Source organism: Sabethes cyaneus, chromosome 1 (genome assembly GCF_943734655.1).
Source record: "Sabethes cyaneus chromosome 1, idSabCyanKW18_F2, whole genome shotgun sequence".
NCBI lineage: Eukaryota > Metazoa > Arthropoda > Insecta > Diptera > Culicidae > Sabethes > Sabethes cyaneus.
In genome coordinates this window covers 153007760-153031071 of record NC_071353.1, presented here as the reverse complement: position 1 = coordinate 153031071, position 23312 = coordinate 153007760, and the positions used below count along the sequence as shown (strand labels likewise).

Genomic DNA, 23312 nt, shown 5'->3' with positions numbered 1-23312 from the left:
TTTCCAACGTCTGGCCACCTCTGATCTTTCGGTAATCAGGTTCCCCACCTTGTCGTTGCGCATAACAGGACGGTTGGCATGGTTCGGTTCCTGATTCCACTAACCGTTTTAAAGAAGCTTCGTGCCTCTCGATGCAATTCTCCGCCTGCGCAAGAACGCGATCCCAGTGCTGGTGTTTCTTACGACGGCGAAGTCTCTTTTCGGCAACTTTAACATCACGGTATCTTTCCCTGCTCTGGCGTGTCACAGTTGCAGCCATTATGTGACTTCTGGTTCGATACTTCTCGTCAGTCACCCGTTGGCACTCTGCCTCAAACCACCTCACTGGAAGTGGGTGCAGCTAAAGAAGTTTGTAAAAGAAATGAAACGAAACACATTAACGGTTCGTCCAAACCAAGTGGACATGAATATCGATGTAAACTTCTGAGTCTTTCGCTGAGTCTTGCTTTGTAAACATAGCCGAGAAACGCTGGCAATGGCTCTCACTAAGTTATTTTCAAGAATCAATATTTTTTGAAGCGTTAATTGTTACTTGTTAAGCGTAGCTACCTATTACCCCCCCCCCCCCCTTCCTTTCCACTCTTTCCCCTCTTTTCCCAAAAATTTTCATTACTTTCCCTCCATCAATTGTAAAAACCATCGTTTCAAAAAATATTAATATTAATGCCTGACCGCATTTCAAGGTCAAAGACCAAAACACTATTTTCAAGAAGCTACTGGAGAAATGGATGAAAGGAGAAGACAATCGCAGCATAACATTGGTAAACACCGCCTACAAGGTATACAAATACAAATTTTTATTGTCGAATAAAGACAGCACCAAAAATCTAGCAACTCTGCACGTCATACCGTATTGATTTGCAAGTACGCGCACATCGTTTTGTTCCTCTGTTCGGGCCGTTTTATTTCACGTGTTCAAACCAAAAAATGGGCAACAAGCATCGTAATGCGTCAAAAAAACATATTCTTACGATTGTCCAGGCTGCAAATTCTCAATTTCTGCCAGATGAACTTACTGACGCTAATGTAAGTATAAAAATTAGATGCATTCATGCCATAACCTCACTTTCATCTCCTATAGAATTCCTCCTGTGAAGTAACCGGGGAAAATTGCACTAATGAACCAGCAGCGACGAGCGAAATCCATCCGGTTGACACAGAGGTCTCACGGTTGAGCAGTTGACGGTTGACTCTAACAACGCTGTGGCATATGATGACTATGCAAACCCTGAACTGATTCTCCGGAGCAGTCAATTGAAAAAGGTATAATTTCAGTTTTAATTGTAGTACATATTCTACTATTTTATTTTTTCAATTTTAGTGTTAGATTAGAATTAGCGGATTGGAAACGGAGATAACACGTTTAAAAAGGAAAATTTTGAAGCTCAAAGCGAAGAGGCATGACCTTGAGTTGTTGAACGCAAAACTTCAAAAAGCTCTCGTATCGAAACTGTTGCCAACAAAAAAAAAGCCTTCAAACAGATTCATGGATTTCCCGACTGCGAAACATTGCTAAAAATGTCGATAGAGGCTAGAGACAGCGACTACGTCTTTATAAAATTACTGATGAACGCTGTATGGCCAAATAGTTTCACGGGAAAATCGATTACGGGAAGAATAACTCTAACAACCCCAAAGGTCGCCCAAAAACCAATCAAAATAAACCTAGGGCTTGCGATACTGTACCGGATGTATGCGGTTCGACGCAAATTGTCAAACAACTGCTTTGGAAGCAGAAAAAGTGATACATACAAGGTAAGGTATATCATAATTTCATCAAATATCTAGTTTTACTAAAAAATTTATTCTTTCAAAACCGCTATTCGAGAGACGCATTCACCTAAACGATAACGACCATGTTGCACACGAAATCTCGGCTGGATGCAAGAGACTAGTGCAGATGGTCATTAGCAATAGCAAACGCTAATGATTTAGTCAGTTCTGTACTATTATCCATTAAATGTTCCATAAATTTAATAACCCCTTAAATATTTCTTGTTTCTTAACTTACATATTATATCTTACAAATAATTAACTTCTGTTGAATAACAACGTTGTAATATTAAAGTAACACAATTGAGAATTGTAATTTCAGATTACATTGCACTTTGTATTTTTTGTATTTCTACTGTTATTTATCAATTTGATGGAAAAATATGCCTATTTCCGCTATCCACTTTTCAGCAATTTATCAAAATCAAAGCAAAACTTGCTCTCAGGATTTTGTAATCACAGATTTCTTCTTGATTTTTTCTTGATATGTTTTAACATCAAATTTAGTTTTTTGCTTGATATTTTTGATAGCAAAGTAGTATTCAATTTAATTTCACGTCGTGGAATTTTTGCATTCAATTTTGATATTTTAACCACTAAGTCTACCAAAATGAAATCACACTGAGTAGTCAAAATCCAGTACATCAAGCTATCAAATTTTGTTTTCAATTTGCTCTAAAACTTTGCTCGGGTACTCTTCCAGATCCTGTTACGTTGGCTGTTACCGATAGTACAGGGTTTTGCGGAAAATAATCAGGCGGGATTCATGGCATCTCGCACCACTGCGGACAAAACTTTTACCGTCCGGCAGATCTTGCAGTCTTGAGACCCTTCTAAACGTAACGAGGGTTGCGATAAAGTGACGGCTTATTATGCCCAATGGTCAGTTGATCCATACGAACGGTCAATACCTGGCTAGCGGTGTCTTTGAACGACGTCTTTGCATTGATTCTAATACCACTAAGACGGCAACAAATATTGTACAATATGCGGATGTCTCTACAGAGAGGTGACTCTGGCCCTCTTGTACCGTCTACAAGACTTTTGATAACCCCTCTCGCTAGGCGTTTCGCTCACAAGCTGTTGCCTTAGCCGGTCTGTTTCGTACCCGTTTAATTCTGACCTTCGCCTTTCTCTACTTAAAATCCATTCCCTCCGGCCTCTGCATACTCTACTGGAGGTTTTATCTCCCGTTATCATGAAGGCATTTATTGTTCCTTAACAGTTCCGACAGGCAGTAGTTCTGAGGCTCGAGATACTAGTTATTTGACAAAGACACTTTTCATTCCGGAATTTTCCAGCCGTCGGATGGCGCAACGCTATCCGACTTTCTCTTCTCATCATTGAGCATTCTCATGAGTGGCTCAATGCGATAGTGCCCCTGCGTTTGTTGCATACATCAAGAGCAGGGCCTGGCATCGTCGAAACAAATAAATGAAACTGATTTTCTCTTACCTTCGCTTCATACATGAAGTGACTTGCTTCATTTGTTGAACTGAACGTTTCAAGCAAGCTTCAGTTGAAGTTAGTGGCTGTTTCAATTGACGACGGCAGAAAGTCAGGCACGATTTGTCGACATTGACAAGGTTAACTTTAAAATGCGTTGCATTGTAGGAATTATTGCTCAAATTCAATTCTTTTGCATTCATAGTTGCTGGCCTTCTTCTGTATATTTGATAGAGAAGTACAAATGAAAAGTTGAAACCGATAGTCATGACGAAGTGAAACCCGTTTCGCTGACGCTGACTGAAGCCAGTTTGAAACTGAAGCGGTGCTGCTTCTGTAGAAACTGAAGCTTCACTGCTTCATTGTTGAGTGAGGCTATGCAATTGAAGGTGACGTTGTAGGGCCCTGATCAAGAGATCTACTTCTCCACTTTCGACTGATGTAGATGTGATCTATTTGGTTTTCTGCCTGACGATCGCGCGACAAACCCACGTAGCCTTACGTCTTGGTGGATGATGAAAGGGCGAAACCCCTGTCACCATACAGTTCATTCTATAAAGTTCTTCAAACAGTTCTGCGCTCTCGTCCAATATTTCTAGACTATAGCGTTTCATGTCACGTTTACTGTCCGCGTTGTTTGGGAGGACTTCAGGCGACCCTGAAGGTGCTATGGAAAATAGAGTGTAACCATGTGAAGAAACCTCAAGTCTGCGAAATGACTGGTTTTGACGCGAAATGCCATCAAGCGAGAGGAGAAAACAGAGCTGGCATTGCCACGAGGGAGAATTTGGCAAAATATCGACGAGCGCCGGGCAAGTATCGACGAGCACAGAATGAGTTGATCACAATCCTATGCCAAATTGAGGACAGAGATCGTGAAGAGCTAGAAACACTATTCTGGGCTAGTGACATGCGCAAGTTATATGAGAAGGTGAACCATTCTCGTTAAGGATGCAAACCGAAGCCTGGTATGTGATAAGGACAAGGAGTGAAACCTGATCACAAACGAACACGAGGTGATCGACGGATGGAAGCAATTCTTCGATGTATATTTCAATGCTGATATAACAAAAAACCATGGAACGAAAATTAACCTAAGTAGGCCAAACGATAACAGCGTCCCGGCTTCCGAACTCGAAGAGACTAGCCGGAGGTCAGTCAGCTGAAGAATAATAGAGCAGAAAGCACAGACTCCCGGCAGCACCCTGCAAAAGTGGCAAAAAACCGCTACCAACAGCACTCCACTGGATAATTTCAAGAATTTGGAAGGAAGAGAAGCGGGTTTTATGGAAGCCCATGCTACTACGAAGCAAATTTTTATTCTCCAACAAATCCTCCCAGAACTGTCGGTATTACAACGTACAACGGTAGTACAACGCATCATATTTTTGTGGATTTCAAGGCAATGTACGATACAGTCGAGTGCGAAAAGCTTTGGCAGACAAACCGACGCGACTGATTAAAGCTACCCTGGGACGTGTGACGTGCTTCGTGCGTATTTCGGGAGCCTTCTCGAGTCCCTTCGAAATACATAGGGTTGCGGTAAAGGGGATGCTCTGTCCTGTATGTTATTCAATATTGTTATTGAAGGTCCGGCGAGCGGGCATCGAAACGAGAGGAACGATCTTAGACGAAAGTAGTCAGCTTCTAGCCTTCGCAGGTGAACTTTGCTTTTTTTTGTCTGGACTCATCACTGCGACCAGTATAGTTAGATCTATTGTGATATCGCCCGGGTGGTTGCTGTATGACCTGCACTGCATTTATTTGCTATAATCGCTATTGAGTGGGCGATATGCTTATTGAATTTCATGCGTGCTTATGTGTAATTGGGTTTTACCCTTCTTTCAATGCTTTCTCTACTTTACCCACCTTGTTCCACATGATAGCGCTGTCCCCAATTATAGCCATCCCTGGCACTGCACACCAGTGCATTTAACTATAAGGGTCTCATTTTGCACTGTCAATAGGCCTTATCGGGATAACATAGAATGCAGCATTAAGGAAGGGTAAATGAGGGGCCTGAGAATAAACCCATGCTAAAAGTCACTTTGAACATCGAATGGCTTGATTCTACTAAGATTCGAACCCACGACCATTCGCTTGCCAAAGCAGACTCGGTAACCTTGCGGCTACAGAGCCCCTCTGAACTTTGCTTACGGAAGACATACGTAAACTTACTGTGCACCGGACGATTGTGTAGTAAAATCGGCACCAGAAATAGAGGAGCCCAATGTGCTAGATGGCTCGACCAGGTCGACGCCAACTTACGTGTGTCAAGATACTCAACGAATTGGCGACGAGTAGCCCAGCACCGAGTACAGTGGACACTCTTGGGTTCCTTAAAATCGCGAAGAGGACCGCGGCAAGACTTTCGTGCCTACTGTTTAATATCGCTTTAGAGGGCCTAATTAGAAAAGCGAGGATAGACAGTACAAGTGGTGGAATTATGCTCACGAAGGAGCACCATGGCGGAACGTTGGAGAAGGTGAACATATCTTTGAATTGCACCCATCGTCCGAACTCCGATAACCGACCTGCAGCGATAGGTTCGACACGTCGGTCGCAAGGATGTCGTATGACAGCCTTATAGGGGTAATGGTTCTCAATGATTAACCAATATAGGAATGAGGAGGAGAGGTGCGCAGCGGACAAGATGGACCGACCATGGCGTATTTTACTTGCAAATGAATGGGGACGACTTCTATAAACAATGCAGGTCGCCGGGAGGTCTTTATCCGATTGAGTAAGTAGTCGATTCAATAAAAAGGTTACATCAGTGTCATACCTCGAGGCGAGGCCACCTAGAATTCCGAGCCATCGAGGAAATCATTTGTTAGCACATTTTGACACGGTTTTCGAGAGTTATTCCACAATTCAGCTTACAGAGCATCCTACGAGTGATCAGTTTGAAAATGACTTCAGGAATCGGCAAACGATCGAGAACTACTGATCCACGGCCAGTAAACTAAATCCGAGGTGTTCAGTTTGATTTCTGAATACCATTTAACATAAGATTTACTGCAAAGTGCAGAAGTGCTCTTGCTACAATCAGTTGATGTTGTTCGTTTGGTGCCAAAAGGGACAGACACATTAAAACTATCGTTTGTATCAATCAAAATGGGAGTGGTTTCGCGCCAGCATGTATAATTATAATTGACCTTCCCAGGTGTTGATCCGTTCCATGTTCTCAGCTCTCAGCCCATCATAAGAGTGTAATAAAACTTAAATTGTTACTTGGGATTGGTCCTGACCAACCTATCTGCGCCACCATCACTTTGAAGCCATTCGCCTCTAACATGCTGCTACCGGGATGCACGCCTGCAAGCAATAAGAAAGCCCCTGCTGCCCTCAGTACAGTCGAGTTATTCACACCAGCGTCCTGCAGTCCTCCCGGTTCTATACTTGAGCATGGAAAAGAAGTCTTCCAACCCGTTATCGCAGGAAAGTACTTGCAACGTAGTAATTTCAATACTCCTCCAGTACAGTATTCTTCCAGTCATCAATCACCCGTCATTGAGGAAAAGATAGCATCCGATCATCTCAATTCTCGATTTATTGTCAGAATGTGAGAGGTTTGCGTACTAAAATCGCTCAACTATTGAGCTGCTATTGAGTAGCTGTGACTACGCCATTGTCATTCTAACGGAAACATGGTTTCAATGTTCCAGATACTGAAAGTCCAAGTCTGCTTTCATCAAACCTTGGCGGACTTCGGAATTGCGCAACCTGCGTAACGCACTCCGTAAACCTCGGAAGCAATTCTTCCTTTCTAAGTCAGAATGAGATCGAACATCCCTACACAGCGCTGAATCGACCTATCAAGAACGATTAAAACCAACGTATCTTAGGAAGAACGTTTCTTATTTCTTCCGGCGTACCCCAAGGAAGCGTACTCGGACCATTGCTCTTCAATCTTTTCATAAACGACTTGGTGCACTTATGCCATCTCCCGTCTTTTGTTCGCCAATTTGAAAAAATTTAAAATAATCACAATCCCAATCACAAACGGACTTACCTTAACAGTTACGACTCGTTCGGCAGTGCTGTCCTCTTCGATAGGCAGCAGCGAAGGAATTAGCAGCGTTCTGGCATCCCACGAAAGAGCCACCTCGAATTTGTTAAGCAAACTTACAATATAGCTGAAAATATAGGCAAGCATTAATCATCTAGTTTACGAAAACAAACCCTTTACTTGAAACTAACCCTCGATTATCACTCGTTCCCAGGCAGGAACTTTTAAAAACATGCTGTAAATCGTCCATCTTCATCACTCCGGTCCTAGCGAACGGATTGATCTCCCTAACGGTTACGACATGTGCCAACATGTCGCACAACCACTGCGGATCCAGGAAGTACAAATCTCTCAACGTTGCATCGTCGTAGTGCAGCAGAACCCCGTTATCGTGCAGAAACATTGTAGCCTGATTCAGTTCGGACCAATCCCGAAATCCCTTGAACCCTCGCAGTTGCATCTCCTGCGTCACCATCTGCCGATAGCGTTCGGCATCCAGCACCGGATCTGCACCAAACTGCCTCAACGACCCGGAAATCGTCCCAACCACATCCTCCAGCGCCAAATAACTAGCAGGAACTCGCTGGTAAAGCAGTGGTTCCTTACAGCCGGGAGGTCTCAGCGAAAACGCCGTATCGTAGATCAAATTTGCTAATAGCTTTATGTTATGTCCCGTCTTGCAGCTGACCTCAATGGAGTCCAAAACCCTCGGTAATCCAATTTTCTCCGCATCCGAGACAGCGATGAATCGATCGCGAATAACCTGCTGCAGTTCTTCAGCCTTCTTCGCCGGCAACGTCTCACCCACCGCATCGTAATGAGTGCCGACAATAATTACCGGAGAGTTTGGAGCACGCGCCTGTATATTTCCCAACCATTGCAGCACCTCTGCTAACCCTTTCCTCCCATCAATAATCCTCCACAGCACCAGATACAAGCTGCGCTTGGACAGAAAATACTGATGCGTCGCGTAGTACTCCTTCTGTCCACCGAAATCCCACGTCCGGAAAACCACCGGCCCATGCGTCGAATGCCCCCGCAGCTTCTTCTCGCAAATCCAATCCCCAATATCAACCCCAACCGTCGACATATTAATCCCCCGACTCGTCTTGGTATTAATATTTTTATGTCCCATCCGCTTAGCCCAATGATCAACCTGCTTCTTGTTCCGCGATGGACCCTCACTCCGCAGCTGGTCCAGCAAACTGGTCTTCCCGATACCCTGCACGCCCACCACCATCAGTTTCATCCTCGCATACGGCCGCGCATCCTCGTACACCGACTTCAAATACCCGATAATATCCATGGTTTTGTACTTCTTACTGTCGATCATCGACCGCAGTGGATCCTGCAGCGAACACCCGCGGGTATTCAAGTTCCACAGCCGCGAAAGCAGACCCATATGGGGCGGTAGCTCCGTTACGTCCATGTTTCCGCTGATGTTCAACACGCTCAGGTTGGTCAGTTCGTGAATCGACGGAGGAATCTCCTTCAGCGAGTTGTTACTAATATCCAACATCGAAAGGTTCGGGAAAATCAGCCTGGATTTGGCGACCCCAATCAAACTCCACTCGGCATCCTCCGACTCCCCTAGGGTGGTTACGTCGTCCGTCGAAAGTTGAATTCGCGTGAGCGAATTGTCCGCTAGGACTAATGTTCTTAAGGATTCCAACCGCAGGTGGCGTCGGTGAACGCAAACGCTCTTTAGGACGGCCGTCCGGAGGGAGGTTATGTTGTTCGAGCTGGTTGAAGACTTCACGACGGTCACCTCGTTGGCGTACGGCGTCCCGGTGCTGCCGGAAGCGCTGCTTCCGCTGCTGACCAGCGAACTTTTGCTGGAGTTTTTCTTCGGTTCCTGCGGGTTGTAGCACATCAGGTGCGGATCGGAGGCGGCGATCCGTGGCAAACTGGGCCAGCAGCTGATTTCGTTGTGGCCGAGATCGAGCTGCTTCAACGAAGCCGGATAGCTGGTGACGTGACCCATCGAGCGGAGACTGTTGTAGGACATGTTCAAGCGGGTGAGGTTAACGGCCAGGCAGGGTAGGGCCAGCGGAATGCTGGTGAAGAGATTGTTTGCGAGGTTTAGAGCACTGAGCTGCGAGACGGTGTGATCGTTCTTCGAGTCGGGAAGGCGCAGTTCCTGGTCGGTCACTTCCAGCGACTTGGACCAGATGTGGTGTTTGACGATTTCCAAACTGGCGACGTTGCGGTTTCGGCTGAGGGAGTCGATGTTTTCCTCGTAGGAATAGGCGTGGAAGAGACAGGCTTCGGTGACGGGGGATGGAGGTTCGGTTGCGTCACCCGCTAGTTCGGTGATAATGGGTAGGGAAGGAAGGTCTTTGAGGAAGTTGAAGGCAACGTTCAGTTCTTTCAGTTTAGGGGATTTCCAGAGCTCGAATGGCAGCTGCTGGAGCTTGTTGTTCGAGACGTCGAGGATGGTCAGACTTGGAAGCAGAAATATGCGAGGCGGAACTGTTTCAAGGCGGTTATCTTGCAGATAGAGTTCTTCCAACACGGGACAGTTGTACTCTTGATGGGGGACCTTCGAATGGCGACGTTTTTGAGGGTGGAAAGACGGATCGATGTCTTCCGGATTAGGAAGATGCTCAAGCAGATTTTGGGCGGCATTTAGATAGCGTAAACTTCCCAAGCTGAAAATTTCCGCCGGAAGATGGGACAAACAGTTGTGCGAGATGTCAATACGGGTTAGAGCGGCAAGCGCCAGCTGATTACAGCGAGGGTGACCTTTCAACTTAGGATTACACTGGAGGACGGCTTCGCTAAGCCAGGACATTTTAATTTCCGACAGTCGGCAATTGCTACTGTGCCAGTTGATCATTGTGGCGGTGCTTGGGAACAGCGAGCTGTACGTGAAATTCCCCACAATCGGTAAAGAAGAGCTGTATTCCGCGTCCTGGGAAAGTGCTTTTTTGTTGATTTTATAGTCCGGATCGGCGTGCGCTTTTATGGAAAGCAACCGGCAGACGATTTGTTCGTCGGTATTTTGAACAGCAATTCCCAGCGCAATGGACTGATCGTCTTTGGCGCCATACTTGAGGAGTAGATCTACCATTGCGAGTGATTTCTGTCGGGTAGCCTCCGCCAGAGGAACGTTGGAGAAGCCGTAAATTTCATCCGATGCTCTGCAAAACAAAAAATAGTTCGTAAAAACGATCCTATATTATCTATTCCACAGAAAGACTAACTTGGGATCATTCTGATCCTCCACAGCCCTAGCTACGACATTCGGATCGGCTCCATTCTGCAGCAGCAACGCTACCACATCGAGAAAGCTTCCTCGAACGGCTGCGAGCAGTGCCGTCTCCCGTGCGGCTCCGCACAGGATGTTCAAATCCAGCGGACATCTCGACTCCGTATTCTCACCACGATCATCGCATGCACTATCACGTCCCAAACTCAACCGGGACATAATCGATTGGATGCCGAACGAAATTCGACGGTTCGAGGGACTCATCGGATTTGCCGACGGACTTAGAGCGTCGGTAGCCTGTGAAACACCATCATCCGGCAGACTATGCCGGACACAGCGAACCTTCCAGTTCAGAAGCATTTCCACCAACTGACGGTTACCCAGTAGACAGCTGACGTAAAGTGCCGTTTGTCCGGTAACATCCTGGGTGTTCGGATCAAAGGCAAGACGCCATTCCAACTCTCCACTTGGGTCTCTGTAAGGAGGATTTTCATTTCTGAACAGTTAGTTTCAGGAGTTTCAGGGAAACAAGGAAAAGTAGGACCAAACGAAAAAAAAAAAGAAACAAACAGCGCCAATCAGAAAATAAAATCCAAAATTACAATTTTTCAAACTCAAACAAAGCATAAACTCTTTCGGTTCGTACCTAAAGGAGCTGATAAGCTCCTCCGGATAGGAATGTTTGATGAGTAGCTCCACGACCGAACAGTGGCCGTTGATGCAGGCGGCATGGAACGGCAGCCACCGTTCCACGGTTAGCTGTTGCACCAGTTCCGGGAAGCGGTGCAGCAACAGGGCGGCAACGTTCGTGTGCCCGTTGTGTACCGCCGTGTAGAGGGGTGAGTATTTTGTGACGGCATGGGCCCGTCCGTCGGCTCCGGCTTCCAGCAGCAGTTGTACGGTTCGCTCGGATCCGTTTTGAGAAGCACTGGAATTAGTTGTAAGTAAAATCTAGACTCAGAGCGCGTGACTGTAAACTTACATAAAGAGAAGCGTGTTTGCGCCGCCCGGTGCCATGTTGACGATAATCTCCCGCTCGGGACCAATGCTGTCCAGAAGTAGCTGAACAAGGGTCTCATCCGATGAGGTGACCGCTTCACGCAGGTTCTTGTGCTTCTGGGCACGAATCTGCTCACGGGTGTCTGTTGGAAATGAGGAAAGAGAACAACAAAGTTTAGCTTTATCCGACATTGCATCCGTGAATTTCAATTCTTGAGAGTTTATTTTTCCAGAGTTGGAAAATCTTATAATTTTTCCTAAGCAAATTTTAATTTAGGAGCGACATGTAAGTTTTATTATATTCTTATAACGGTTTTATGACCAATTTTAGTCTTCAGAACCATCATAAATGTGTTATAAAACTCTTAACTAATTTCCTTTGAGTCTCTACCTTCCATGCGTTTAATCTTCTACCTCCAAGACTTCGCTTTTAGTCTGGCGTCGATTGCCTCCATCTACGTATAGCCTAGGGTTTGGCTGTACCTTTGCTAAAAATCGTGCCTCCCGTTTCGATGCCCGCCCTTCGGATCACCCCCTTAGGCGCAATTTTGAAAAACCAATTTTGTTTCAACCGTCGCCGCGTCTAAAAGATACTCAAAAGCGTCCCGAGGTGCGCACGAACTGCATTTACTTGATCCAATGTAGCACTAATCAGTCGCCTCAGTTTGTCAGCTGGTTTCGGTCGACTGTATCGTATGCTACTTTGAAGTCAATAAAGTTGTGATACATTTCTGCAAGATCTGTCGGATGGTAAAAATTTGGTTCGTAATAGCCGGAACTCCTATGAAGCCCGTGCTATCGGTGACGACCGGCAGAATAAAATTTACCCAGTGTAGAGCCATTTTCAGCCAAGTTTCGATGTGTAGCTCTTTCGAGATTAGTTCACTTTCTAGTAGAATATGTGCGAGCCATTAGCCAGGAAAAGCTGTTCTAGTTCTCCACGATCTCTATGCTCCTTTTGGAGCTTTTTCCTTCTTAGGATCGTGATCAAATAATTCCGCGCTCTTCGGTACTTGGTCAAGTGAAAAAAAAAAGATTGTAAAGAAGAAACTTCTCACCTCTCCGCGCATAAAAAATAGCAGAACAGATTTGAAGCGAACTACAGAGCCTCCACCTTAGCACTGCCGAAAACGATGAAGTGAACCTCCCGGCGACGGGAGAAATGGCCATCGGTAGCAGCTGCTTTAGATGCCCAAACATTTGGGCAACTTGGAGCCAATTCTAACAAACGTACTGCCACCTGGACCCGCTGTTCTAGCATCCTCGTCAACAGCGCTCATCGACCAGCCACGGGTTCTACCTGGAAGCCGTCGGTTTCTGTCGGTTCTCTGCTAATTCTTGTTTTCGCTGATTTCTTATCCGGCATTTCTACTAAGTGGCTAGTCCACAGTAGCCTGCCGTGTTTTAGTCCCTTCAAAATATCCGCATCTTTGTATATTTGGCAAGTTTCGTGATTCATGCGCCTGCGCCACACTTTTCTAGTTTACCGCCACGGGCAGCCACTATCCGCCTGTTTACTTCACGACTCACGTCGTTGTCAGATTTCACTAACGTACCAAGGTAGACAAATTCCGTTCCAAAGTTCCAACAACCGAAGAGCTATCGCCCTCTTTACCAGCCACCATATACATCGTTTTGGCAGAGTTTCCCATAATGCCTATCTTTGCAGCTTATTCCTTAAGATGCGTGCACACCCCATCCACAGCTCTACGGTTTACACCGATGATATCGATGTCGTCCACGAACTCTAGAAACATGTGAGATTTCGTGATGATGTTACCGCTTCTCTACACACCTGCCCTGCGAATAGCACCTTCCAATACCATGTTCAACAGCAAACTCGACAGCCCGTTCCCTTAGTTCAAACCGTCTAACATCTCATCAGCGTGCCACAGCCTTGTTCCAGGGCAGGTAACAGACGAGTGACGTCGTTCACGAACAGCGAAAACAGCAAAGGTCCTAAGATGCTACCTTGTGGAACACCAGAACCATTCTGGAACCATCTCGATTGACTGGGACCCAATTTAACAGCGATTTTACGATTGCGTAGGTAAGAGTTAAGCCATGAAAGTAAATTAGTTGACACTCCTAATTTATCGAGTTTGGCTAGCAAGATATCATGATTGACTCGATCGAATGCCGCTTTCAGGTCAGTGTAAATAGCATCGATCTGGTTACCCTGTTCCATTGTACGCAGACAAAGCGAGGTAAACTCCAGTTGAGACTGATCGGCCAGAATAAAAACCCGCCGGCCGGATCGGCCAGGATTATTTGGAGAATTGCTGTATCACTTTGATAATTCATATCTCAGGAACCAAGCATGTAGTAGAGCAAATATTTTTAAACAAAAATGTATTGTTTTATGGCGATCCAGATATTTGAACAAATCTTTTACAAAATTTTCCAAAATCGGTTCCAAAATATTGCTTAATTTGCACTGGTTTCTGACCAATTTAGCGGTTAGCGGTTAGCGTTAGTTTCCGCTACATTTTTGGTTAATTTATCGAAGCTAACGAGTCCGATATCCGTATCAACCTAATCAGTTTTGTTAGAAAACCACGTTCGATCCTAACCGGCGCCACTCATTTCTTTTAACTGAATCGTACGTCGCCTTGAAATCTATAAGCAAATGGTGGGTCTGCAAGTTGAATTCCCGAAATTTTCAGGATATGTCACAAAGTGAAAGTTCCCTCTCGAGCACCGCACTGGTATTCGCCCACAAAAGTTTCAGTCAACGGCCTCAGTCTGTGAAACAGCACGTGGGAGAGAACTTTGTAAGCAGACGGCTTTGCTTTTCCTCTGGAGTCCCTGGTAGACTGTATACCGGTCAAAGAACTGTTTCGTCCATAGTTGGTGCGATGAAAAAGTATTCTCAGTATCGAACTATTCTGCAGTGCGCTCCCAAGCAACAATGTGAGTTTTATTGTACTCTTATGGTGGTCTTCAAGACCAATTTTGGTCTTAAATGCCATCATAAGAGTATAATAAAACTCAAATTGTTACTTGGGCTGGGACGTACGTTTAGATCAATCGCCCCAAGAATAGCAGGACAATCAATTTTTCCCTGCGACCTGCGACCCCTATCGACCTGCAAACAAGGCTTTTGCGATGTTCCTTCATGTCGGCATCGACTTTCGTAATTCGGTAATTGAAACGGGTTTCGCCATGGTAGACAACGGGGAGCACAGCGTAAGAAGTGGCATTGGAATGGATTCAATTTTTTCTATCCCGTTCCAGACAACGGAATCGTATTCGAGGGTCGAACGGACGGGTGAACAGTATAGTGCCTTGAGGCAATAAGCCCTTAGCGATGCGGACAACGAGCCTCAAGCTCAAGCCCAAGGCTTTGCTTTTAATAGCATGATTAATTTTGTCAAACACCACGGACAAATCAGTATAGATGACATCCGTTTGAGCGCGATCTGCTAAGCTTTCCGCAACAAATGATGTGAGACAAAGCAGATTCGTGGTGATTGATCTACCTACGAGCAATCAATGCTGATCATATCTCAAGTATTGTTTACAGTGTAACAGCAGCACAGTCATGACTACAAGCTCAAGAACATGGAAATGGCACACGATGACGAGATTCCTCGGTCCGCTTTTTCGTAAACAGGAAACATTTGGGCGGTTTTCCGTGACAAGCGAAAATACCCCGCTTGAGATGGGTAGGCCAAACATGAGCCGGAGAGGGATTCGCAGGTTTTCAGTTAACAGTTAACAGTTAACTGGGGCGGGGTTTAGTCGGTAGTTTCATTTCTTCGTCGATGTTGAGCGTACTCAGAGTATTCACAGTAATTGGAGGAACGTTCCAAGCAGCCTGGGTAATTTGGTCATCCGGGATGACTTCCTCGCAAAAGGTTCGTACGAATTCATCGGCAAAGAGTTGGCAGACATACTGGGGTTCCGAAGCAACCTCTCCATAGAGGATAATAGTTGAAGGCGGCCCGATACCTTGCGCTGGTCGCTAACGTACTTCCAGAACGTTTTTGGTTTCAGATTGTGCTGGATTCTCTGCAGATGTCGTCTAAAGCATACCTGGTTATTTCGTGCGATGGCGCAAGCGAAATCCCCGGAGTAACATCCTGTGCGCTGGCGAAGCAAAGATCCAGACAGCGAATGTTCTCGTTGGTCACTGGCAAGAGAGAGTTCGCAAGTCGAGACCTGGGTCTCGGTTAGTACAATGATATCGTAGCAGCCATCGGATGCAACCAGGAGTTACTCGTTCACGTCGCAGTTCACCACTCCAGCTTTTTAATAGTAGATGAGAACATCGTCATTGGCACAACCAATCACAGGACCGGGACGACTGTGAAGACCGCAGGTTGCGACGAGCTCCCATGTCTCATTGCGTGCGTCGTGGCAAACCAGTCCTGTATATCCATGCTTGGCAAATTCGTAACTGATGGAGATGTTGTTCCAAGGAATTCAGCTGGATTGACTGACTCGTTGAGTTTTTTGCACGATTATCTTCGAATTGCCGAAACCGGATGTATTCGGGCCATGAGTCGTAAGATAACACTTTTTCTTTGAATCGCCCCCTAATCCAATTTTGAAAAAGACGTAATTAAGCGTATTTAAATACTTTCCCCTAGGGACCAGTTTGACCACTTTCAGTTTTACGTTTGCTGTCAGTTCCAGACACTCCGAGACAAATGACCAGGAGAGCTGATAAGTAGATTCATGTTGGGTCAACTTCGAGGCGAGGATCTAGGCGAATGAAAGAATTTGCACTAGCCTCTTTTGTTTCCCTTTTGATCGGGTCATCAACTATGGTAATAGAGTTCCTTCAGGATTCGGTGGGGAAAAGGATGTAAGTGTAGGGAGAATTCCGTCTGCTTTAGCAGATAAAGCTCGCATGTTGCCGTTGATCTTTTCAGTTTCCTCCTTCATAGATTGGACAGCTATTTATATCCAGTCAGTAAAACACGAAAGTGAGCGCTAGAAAACAGCATTGCGCGTTCGTCGTGTAACCAAAACAAACTATTGCGGTACTGCTCTAGATTCCGTCGAAAAGGTACCTCAACATTAACACAGATTGCATGGAACTTGACGGCACAATACCTACGACAGACAACGGTATCAGTCTTGGACACCTTTTTTTGACAACGCTTGCAGGTTATGGTAACGTGAAAACCCAGAAAGGGTTACTCACTCAAATTAACTGTTTGGTCCACAATCCGAAAAAAATACACCTCTTAATCTCACGGTCAGGGTTGCCTCCGGTGGCTAGTGAGCGAAGAGCCAGTGTCTTCTCACAGTGGTTTTAGAACGGTTCAAGAGTACCTCAAGGTAGCATTTTGGGGTCACTACTATTCTCGCTGTTCGTTAACGATGTCACTGGACTGTTGCCTTCTGGAATAAGCTTGTGTTATCTGTTGTCTGCTGAAGATGTGATAATTTGTTTGCTAATTGAGGCCACCACAGATTGTTTAGGACTGCAAAAATATATTGTTCTGCTCGCGGAATGGTGCAGTAGAACAGTGATAGTGTAACGAATCTTGGCATCTTAATCGATTGTATTCGGGGTAGCAAATATCCGCAAATATAATACAATGAAGTCAATGAAGGCTATTATCGCTCTTCGAAGAGCCGCTTCCACATTGCGATCTTTGTACGAACTACGAACAGCGAAAGCTGTCAGGTTTGCATTCAGATATGGAGTTAGCTGGCGAAACGACCAATAATGCTGCTGATATACGTAGCCAGATTATTTGCATCGAAATTTGCCAGTATATTTTACAACGAAGTGCTCACTACAAGGTAAATATTGGACGCGGCAAGCAACGTTCCGCGTTTTGACCACTCGTTTACCGCGATCAACATCGATGATAACATGGTTCTGTCCGCTTCCGCTAAGCTAAAATATTCCTATACTCTCCAGGCCCGGATGGGATCCCGGCTGAGCTGCTTAAGAAGTGCATTTCTAGTTTGCTTCAGCCTCTGACTTTCCTGTTTTGTTTATCGGTCTACTGGTACATTTCCTGCAACATCGAAGCAGGCGTTTGTGTTTTCGGTTCATAAAAAGGCGATCGGTCAAAGATCAATAACTATCGAGGAGTTTCAGCGCTGTTCTAGGTCCGAATTAGTCGAGTTAGGCGTCATCAAACATATTTTCTCACATTGTCAACAAGCGATTGCAAATGAGAAACAAGGATTTCTGCCAAAACGTTCCTGAGCTACGACGTAACTTTGCTTTTCACGAGCTACGTAACGAACAGTTTTATTGAACGATCTCAGACCGATCTTTGATAAGGTTAATCATCGCATCGCTGTCGCTAAATTGGTTAAAATCGTACTTAACGTGCTACTTCCTAGATTTCACAAGGCAGTTTTCTGGGTCCACTGGTATTTGTATTGTATTTTAACGATGTAATCCATTCACTAGAATGTCCACGTCTCGCTTTTGCGGATGATTTAAAGTTATTTAACGCAGTTCGTAATACTGATGGTGCGTTGATGTTCTCCCAACAACAGCTTAATAGCTTTGCAAGCTGGTGGGAGACGAATCAGATTCTGGTGCATCCAACCAAATGCTTGTTTTCGAGGAAAAATCAACCGTTACACTTCAAATATACACTAAATGTGATTCCAATTCAGCGCGTCGAACTTGTAAAGGATTTCGTATGACTTATGGTTTTTATGACGTATGGTTCGTGTACTGGCATTCCTTGCAAGGTTTCAGGATCTTACGCTCGTTCGCTTCAATACTCAACGTATCGGATTTGTTGTCACTATAAAATGTTCGATTCTCCATCAGCTTTCCTTTAGTAGACTGTCCATTTCCGTTAGATCTGAACTCTGACTCATTGTCGAAGCTGACGTTAGCTTCACATGCATCCAGTTCGTCAGGGTACGCAAGGTAACTTCCCTTTCGTGCCTCTTATACCGAACCCATTATCGCTTATCGGGGTCGGGTAGTTTGTCGACCAAGTCCTGGATCAACAGCGGATTAACCAGATGTTGTTGAAGTCCCGAAGCTTCCAAGTGCTCGCACATCTGCTCTACCGCGTTTCCGAAGGGAATAAAACTAGCTAGCATGTCCGATTTTGGAGACTCTGGTCTGCGGACTTTATCAAGCAGACTTTTAAGCAGTTGCTTCGGACGACCATAGTGCATACGAAGCTTTTCGATCACTTTTGGGACAGACTGCGGAAGAAGCAGCTGCCCACTGACCAAGTCTAGAGCATCGCCCGCCAGAAACTCTTGCAATCGAACTAGGTTTTCATGGTCCATATAACCGCAGATCTCGTTCGAAGCCTTGTAAGCCGCGTAAAACAGTGGCCATTCGGATGGCTTACCAGAGAACGTAGGAAGTTTGTACGCTAAGCCCCTCCTTGCTGCCAACTGTGCTTTCGTAGGCCCAATCTGCTTCTGCTCTATTACGGCGACATTGTGCAGCGTCGTCGATAGTTTAGAATGATCGCTGTTACGTTCGCAATCGTCGAATTCATCTTCTGAGTCCTCTCCTGCACTACCTTTCCCAGGGTGTTTCAGCTTTTCAACTTTGGCCTGCTCCCGTGCGATCCTCGATGACGATTTACCTGACACATTCTTCAGTGCGCTTAACTTCCGGTCCAGCTGCGCTACTTGCTTCTCAAATGCCAATTGATCAGCTTCCATTCGCCTTATCTGCTCGCACTTTTGTTTGAGAACTGTTTCCCGCATACGTCTCTTTTCTTCTTCTTCTGTCGATTGCATCTTCCTTTCTATTTCAATCCTCTATTTCTCCATTTCCAGCATCACTTTTCTCTCCATTTGCTTCAACATCATTTCTGCTTCCAATTCCTCCTCCGTCCGCTTTTGCTTTTCCTTGAGTGCTTTCATTTTCTGCTCCATACTGCAAACACCTTTTGTCGGATCGACAGGAAGTTGATCGGCTTCGTCCGTATTCTTACGGCCCTTACTCTTCCTTTTGGAAGCCTCTTTCAGCTGCTTTTTGTACTCTTGAGTCAGCTGCTGGCAAGCCGCACCCTTACAGTACCACTTGGCTGACTTTGATACGTCTATTCCTCCTACGCAGCGGGAATGAAACCATTTTTCGCATCCGTCACATTCTACCATTTCTTCATTGATAGTTGACGGTCCACAAATTTCGCACGGCGTCGCAGTCAAGTTCATCTCTGTATCGTCAACAGTAGATTCAGCATCGGAAGACGTATTTCGAGGTTGGATCGACATTTCTCTGTCCTATATGTGACACCTTCTTTTTGAGAATGTTTCGAAAGAAACCCTTTTTGTAGCAGACCTTTATTTTGTGTCGCTCAAACTGCAATTATTTATCGATATTAGTTTTACAACTTATTTTATCCTTCTATGTACTTACAAGAAGTGGTTCTATTGTTTCCTCTAATCTTCTTACACTTTTTACTGCTGCTTTACGCTACATTTTAATTCAGGTTCTGCGAAGAAACACGGTAAGTATTAGAGTAAGTATTTTTCTAGGTTTTGTTCAGCATACTTCTTTTACAGGAACTTTCCCGCTCGAGTTTCAGATTGGTTTAACAGGTAAGTAATCTCCGTCTAACTAACCTCTCTTTTACAGGTATCGCTTTCTGCAGGTAAGTATAACTTTATAATTATTGTTTCCCCATTATTTTTATCAATTTACTTACAGGTCTAATCTGCTGTATCTGAAACCGTATCTTTATTATCTGTTCTCTTCAAACTATTCTTTTCCATCAAACTAAATCTTTAATTCTGATCGATCTTTTATTTGTACAATGATGCTTTTATTCCCCGATCACTTTGTTTACATTTTTTTTCCCTTCCTCCGTACATGTTATTGATGATATTAAACGTCAGACCAACGGCCTGTCAGCCTGCTCGCTTTGCAAACGTCAGGTCAGGGGTCTGTCAGCCAGCCTCCATTAACAGGGGAGTGCCGTGTTGCAACACGCAAACAATATGGATCACGGAAATCATTGGCAACACGCATGATAAAACCCAAACTGCGATTTGCTTTAGCAATAATGTTCCAGTAATGGTTGTCGAATGTCATTTTAGCGTCCAGTTCAACTCCTAGGTCTTTAACACTGAGGCGTTCCAGACTAGCTCCTCCGGTTTGGTAGGCGTACACGATCGGTGTTTTGCTGCGAGTGAAGGTGATAATTGAACATTTAGAAACACTAATGATGAGATTGTTTAGACGGCACCATTCTGTAAACTTGCCGATACGATCTTGCAGATGTCTGCAGACTGACCGCACAGCGATGAATATTTTAAGATCTTCAGCGCATAACAACTTGCGGCCAGCCGGTATAACAAAACAGACGTCGTTAAAAAAATACAAGGAAAAGTAACGGTCCTAAGTTACTACCCTGTGGAACACCAGATTGATTGCAGAAACTGTACGATTCAACGGAGCCTAACTTTACTGAAAGCTGACAATTTGTAAGGTACGTTTGAAGCCAGCACGCGAAGCCTTCAGATGCACCCAAACATCTCAGTTTGCGAAGTAGTATTTGGTGGTCAATGCAGTCAAAAGCTCTGTATTAAGATCTGTATATACTGTGTCTACCTGAACTGCATCTTCCATCGTTTAGGAAAAAAAATCTTGTTGCTCGATGGAAATGAGGATCTCCAAAAGCTTCGAACCGGCATATAGCGAAGTGAAGCCACGGTATTTTGTTACGTCACGCGTATCTCCCTTTTTGTAGATAGGAAAGATGTAGGATCTTTTCCAAGACTCTGGAAACTGAAGCGACATGCAGCATAGCTTTTGCAATGGCTTACATAATGCTCCAGCATATTTTTTGAGCGGATTCCATCTGGACCCACGCTAAAGCTGGTTTTTAGCTTCAGAAGGCCCGCTTTAATGTCCGCTGTCGAGAAATGAGGAAGGCCAAAGTCTAAAATATCTTCAGGAATAATACGTATCGGTCCACCAATGTAGTAAAATGCCCGTTGGGACCCATTGCAGTAAAATGTAGACCTGCGCTGAAATAGCAAGATTTCTTCGATTGACTGGGAGTTATTTTACTTAATCCACGACTTGTTTTTCGTGATTTTTCAGAAAATCATTACTGTGAAATGACTTTTACTAGAAGGTGTTTACCTATTGCAATATAAAGCGTAATTTTTAAGTTAATGGTTTTCAACTTTTGTACTTTGCAAGTCACATGAATGATTCCGGATAGATCTTTTTATCAAAATATTTCACCTGCACTATTGAGTGGGTTGGAGCCATAAAGGGATAAAAAGAATCGCTATCAACAGTTGAACCTGCCGTCAGAGGTTTTGCTCCAGTGATTTCATTCAGTGACTGACCTGAAATCTCGAATATCTTGTCCAGATAAGGCTGAAATCTAAATTTAGAATCAGATAACACCTTTGAATGCGGTCGGTCTGGTTGTTAGCTTCCAACTACTGTAGCAGTAGGTGAAGGAATCCACCAAAATGGCAAATTCTAAAACCGAACAGGTTTTCCAGCTCAAGAGCGGGTGTCGAAACGTGAACATTTGGTTCGGCTGACATTGATACCGGCTGCGGTTTGCGTGCTGCGCGGACGGATTCTACCACGTTCGGAGAAGGTCTGCCTGCGTCGGACGCCGGTAAATGGAGTGGTTTTTGCGGTCGACTGGCTGATGATGACTGCGCCGCTGACGGACCGACCGACCGAGACCGAGACAGACAGGTGGTACGTTCAATGATGCGTATCAGAATAGTGATTAGTTCCGTTTGTGGTTCGAACTTTAGCGTGCGGTGAAACTGATAGCCAAGCCACGGAGCCGAACCAAGAACCGAGCCGAGATGCATGCGGTTAATTGATGTTTAGTTTAGCTTAAAGTAAGATGTTTCTGCTCACTGGCTGTGCATAAATCTTCGGTGTGACCCTGTTTTCGACTGGCGTTTCTTTTTAATGATAATGAAGAGCCCACATAATGATATTATAGGAGATGCCAGTTGAAATTCAATTTCCGCTCATGGTCGCTGGTTATCAAATCATTCCATATGGAAAATAATTTGATTATCAGGTGGAAAGTGCAAAATATGTACAACGAAATGCTTTCAAAAAGCCATGAATAATTGAATCACGAATCTCACAGCAGCATCAATGGCAGTGCCGTGTCCGTAACAACGCTGACCTGGTCCACCTGCTTGCATGGTGGTGCATGGCCGATGATGCCACCAGCGCGTGTCAGGCCATGTGCGATGGTGTGTTGTGTGTGGGAAAAATCGATAGCCCACGTCTGCAGTGGTCGAATTACTTGCAGCTTTGCCCCACTTGTTGGATTTTTTTTTCTCGCTAGTTAATTACATGCTTTCGTACCGTTTGAATCTTGGCGTGGTTCGACGGATCGACCTCAAAATCAACAGTTACCTGGAATTTTCCACGGTTCAATAACCTCGTCGACGAAGTAGTCACACGCGTCCAGGGCTCGTTCCGCCCCGGATTTTGGCACTTCACGAAACTTCCAAGACATTCTGATTCTGCCAGCTACCGGACAATGCACACGAACAACACCCACTTTTTCCACTACAAAACGGGTTCAGCAGCTTTCCATGGTTACACACCCTTTTCTCTCATTAACAATTTCCACGAAAAAAAGGCACAGCCTGCTGGGTTTTACTTTAACCTAAAAAAACCTCCAAGCTAAAAGTCCTGCACGATTGCGACTTCCGCAGCCGCCTCCGAAACCGATCCGAGTAGACTGGCTGCCAGCAGTCAGCGAAAAGAGCAGCAAAACTGTGCAAAGGAAAAATCGATAACCATCATCAGCACGACATCGGCAATGATGGCGTCATCATCGCCTCCTCCTGCACCCCACTTCGCGTTGCATTGCAACCGAAGCCGAACAACCGCGTGCGGCGCCCGCTCCGAGCAAACACGAAGGGTCACGTGGAGCAGCCTTCGCGGCGGATGGATCA

The 23312-nt window shown here is 45.1% G+C and overlaps 1 protein-coding gene across 4 annotated transcripts in view; it reads right to left on the bottom strand.

Annotated features, from left to right (window-relative positions):
• Positions 1-23312, bottom strand: part of LOC128735710 (leucine-rich repeat serine/threonine-protein kinase 1) — a 48144-nt gene that overhangs the window by 8823 nt on the left and 16009 nt on the right. For 2 of the 4 annotated variants that reach the window (XM_053830205.1, XM_053830198.1), the window contains 5 exons: positions 11425-11584; positions 11089-11370; positions 10438-10938; positions 7423-10374; positions 7235-7358 (listed from right to left, as the gene is read on the bottom strand). In XM_053830205.1, the coding sequence (XP_053686180.1) occupies positions 7235-7358; positions 7423-10374; positions 10438-10938; positions 11089-11370; positions 11425-11584 (4019 nt within the window). Of the gene's footprint in view, positions 1-7234; positions 7359-7422; positions 10375-10437; positions 10939-11088; positions 11371-11424; positions 11585-22764; positions 22873-23312 lie in introns of those variants that run through there. The other 2 variants (XM_053830219.1, XM_053830211.1) reach the window with 2 other exon arrangements.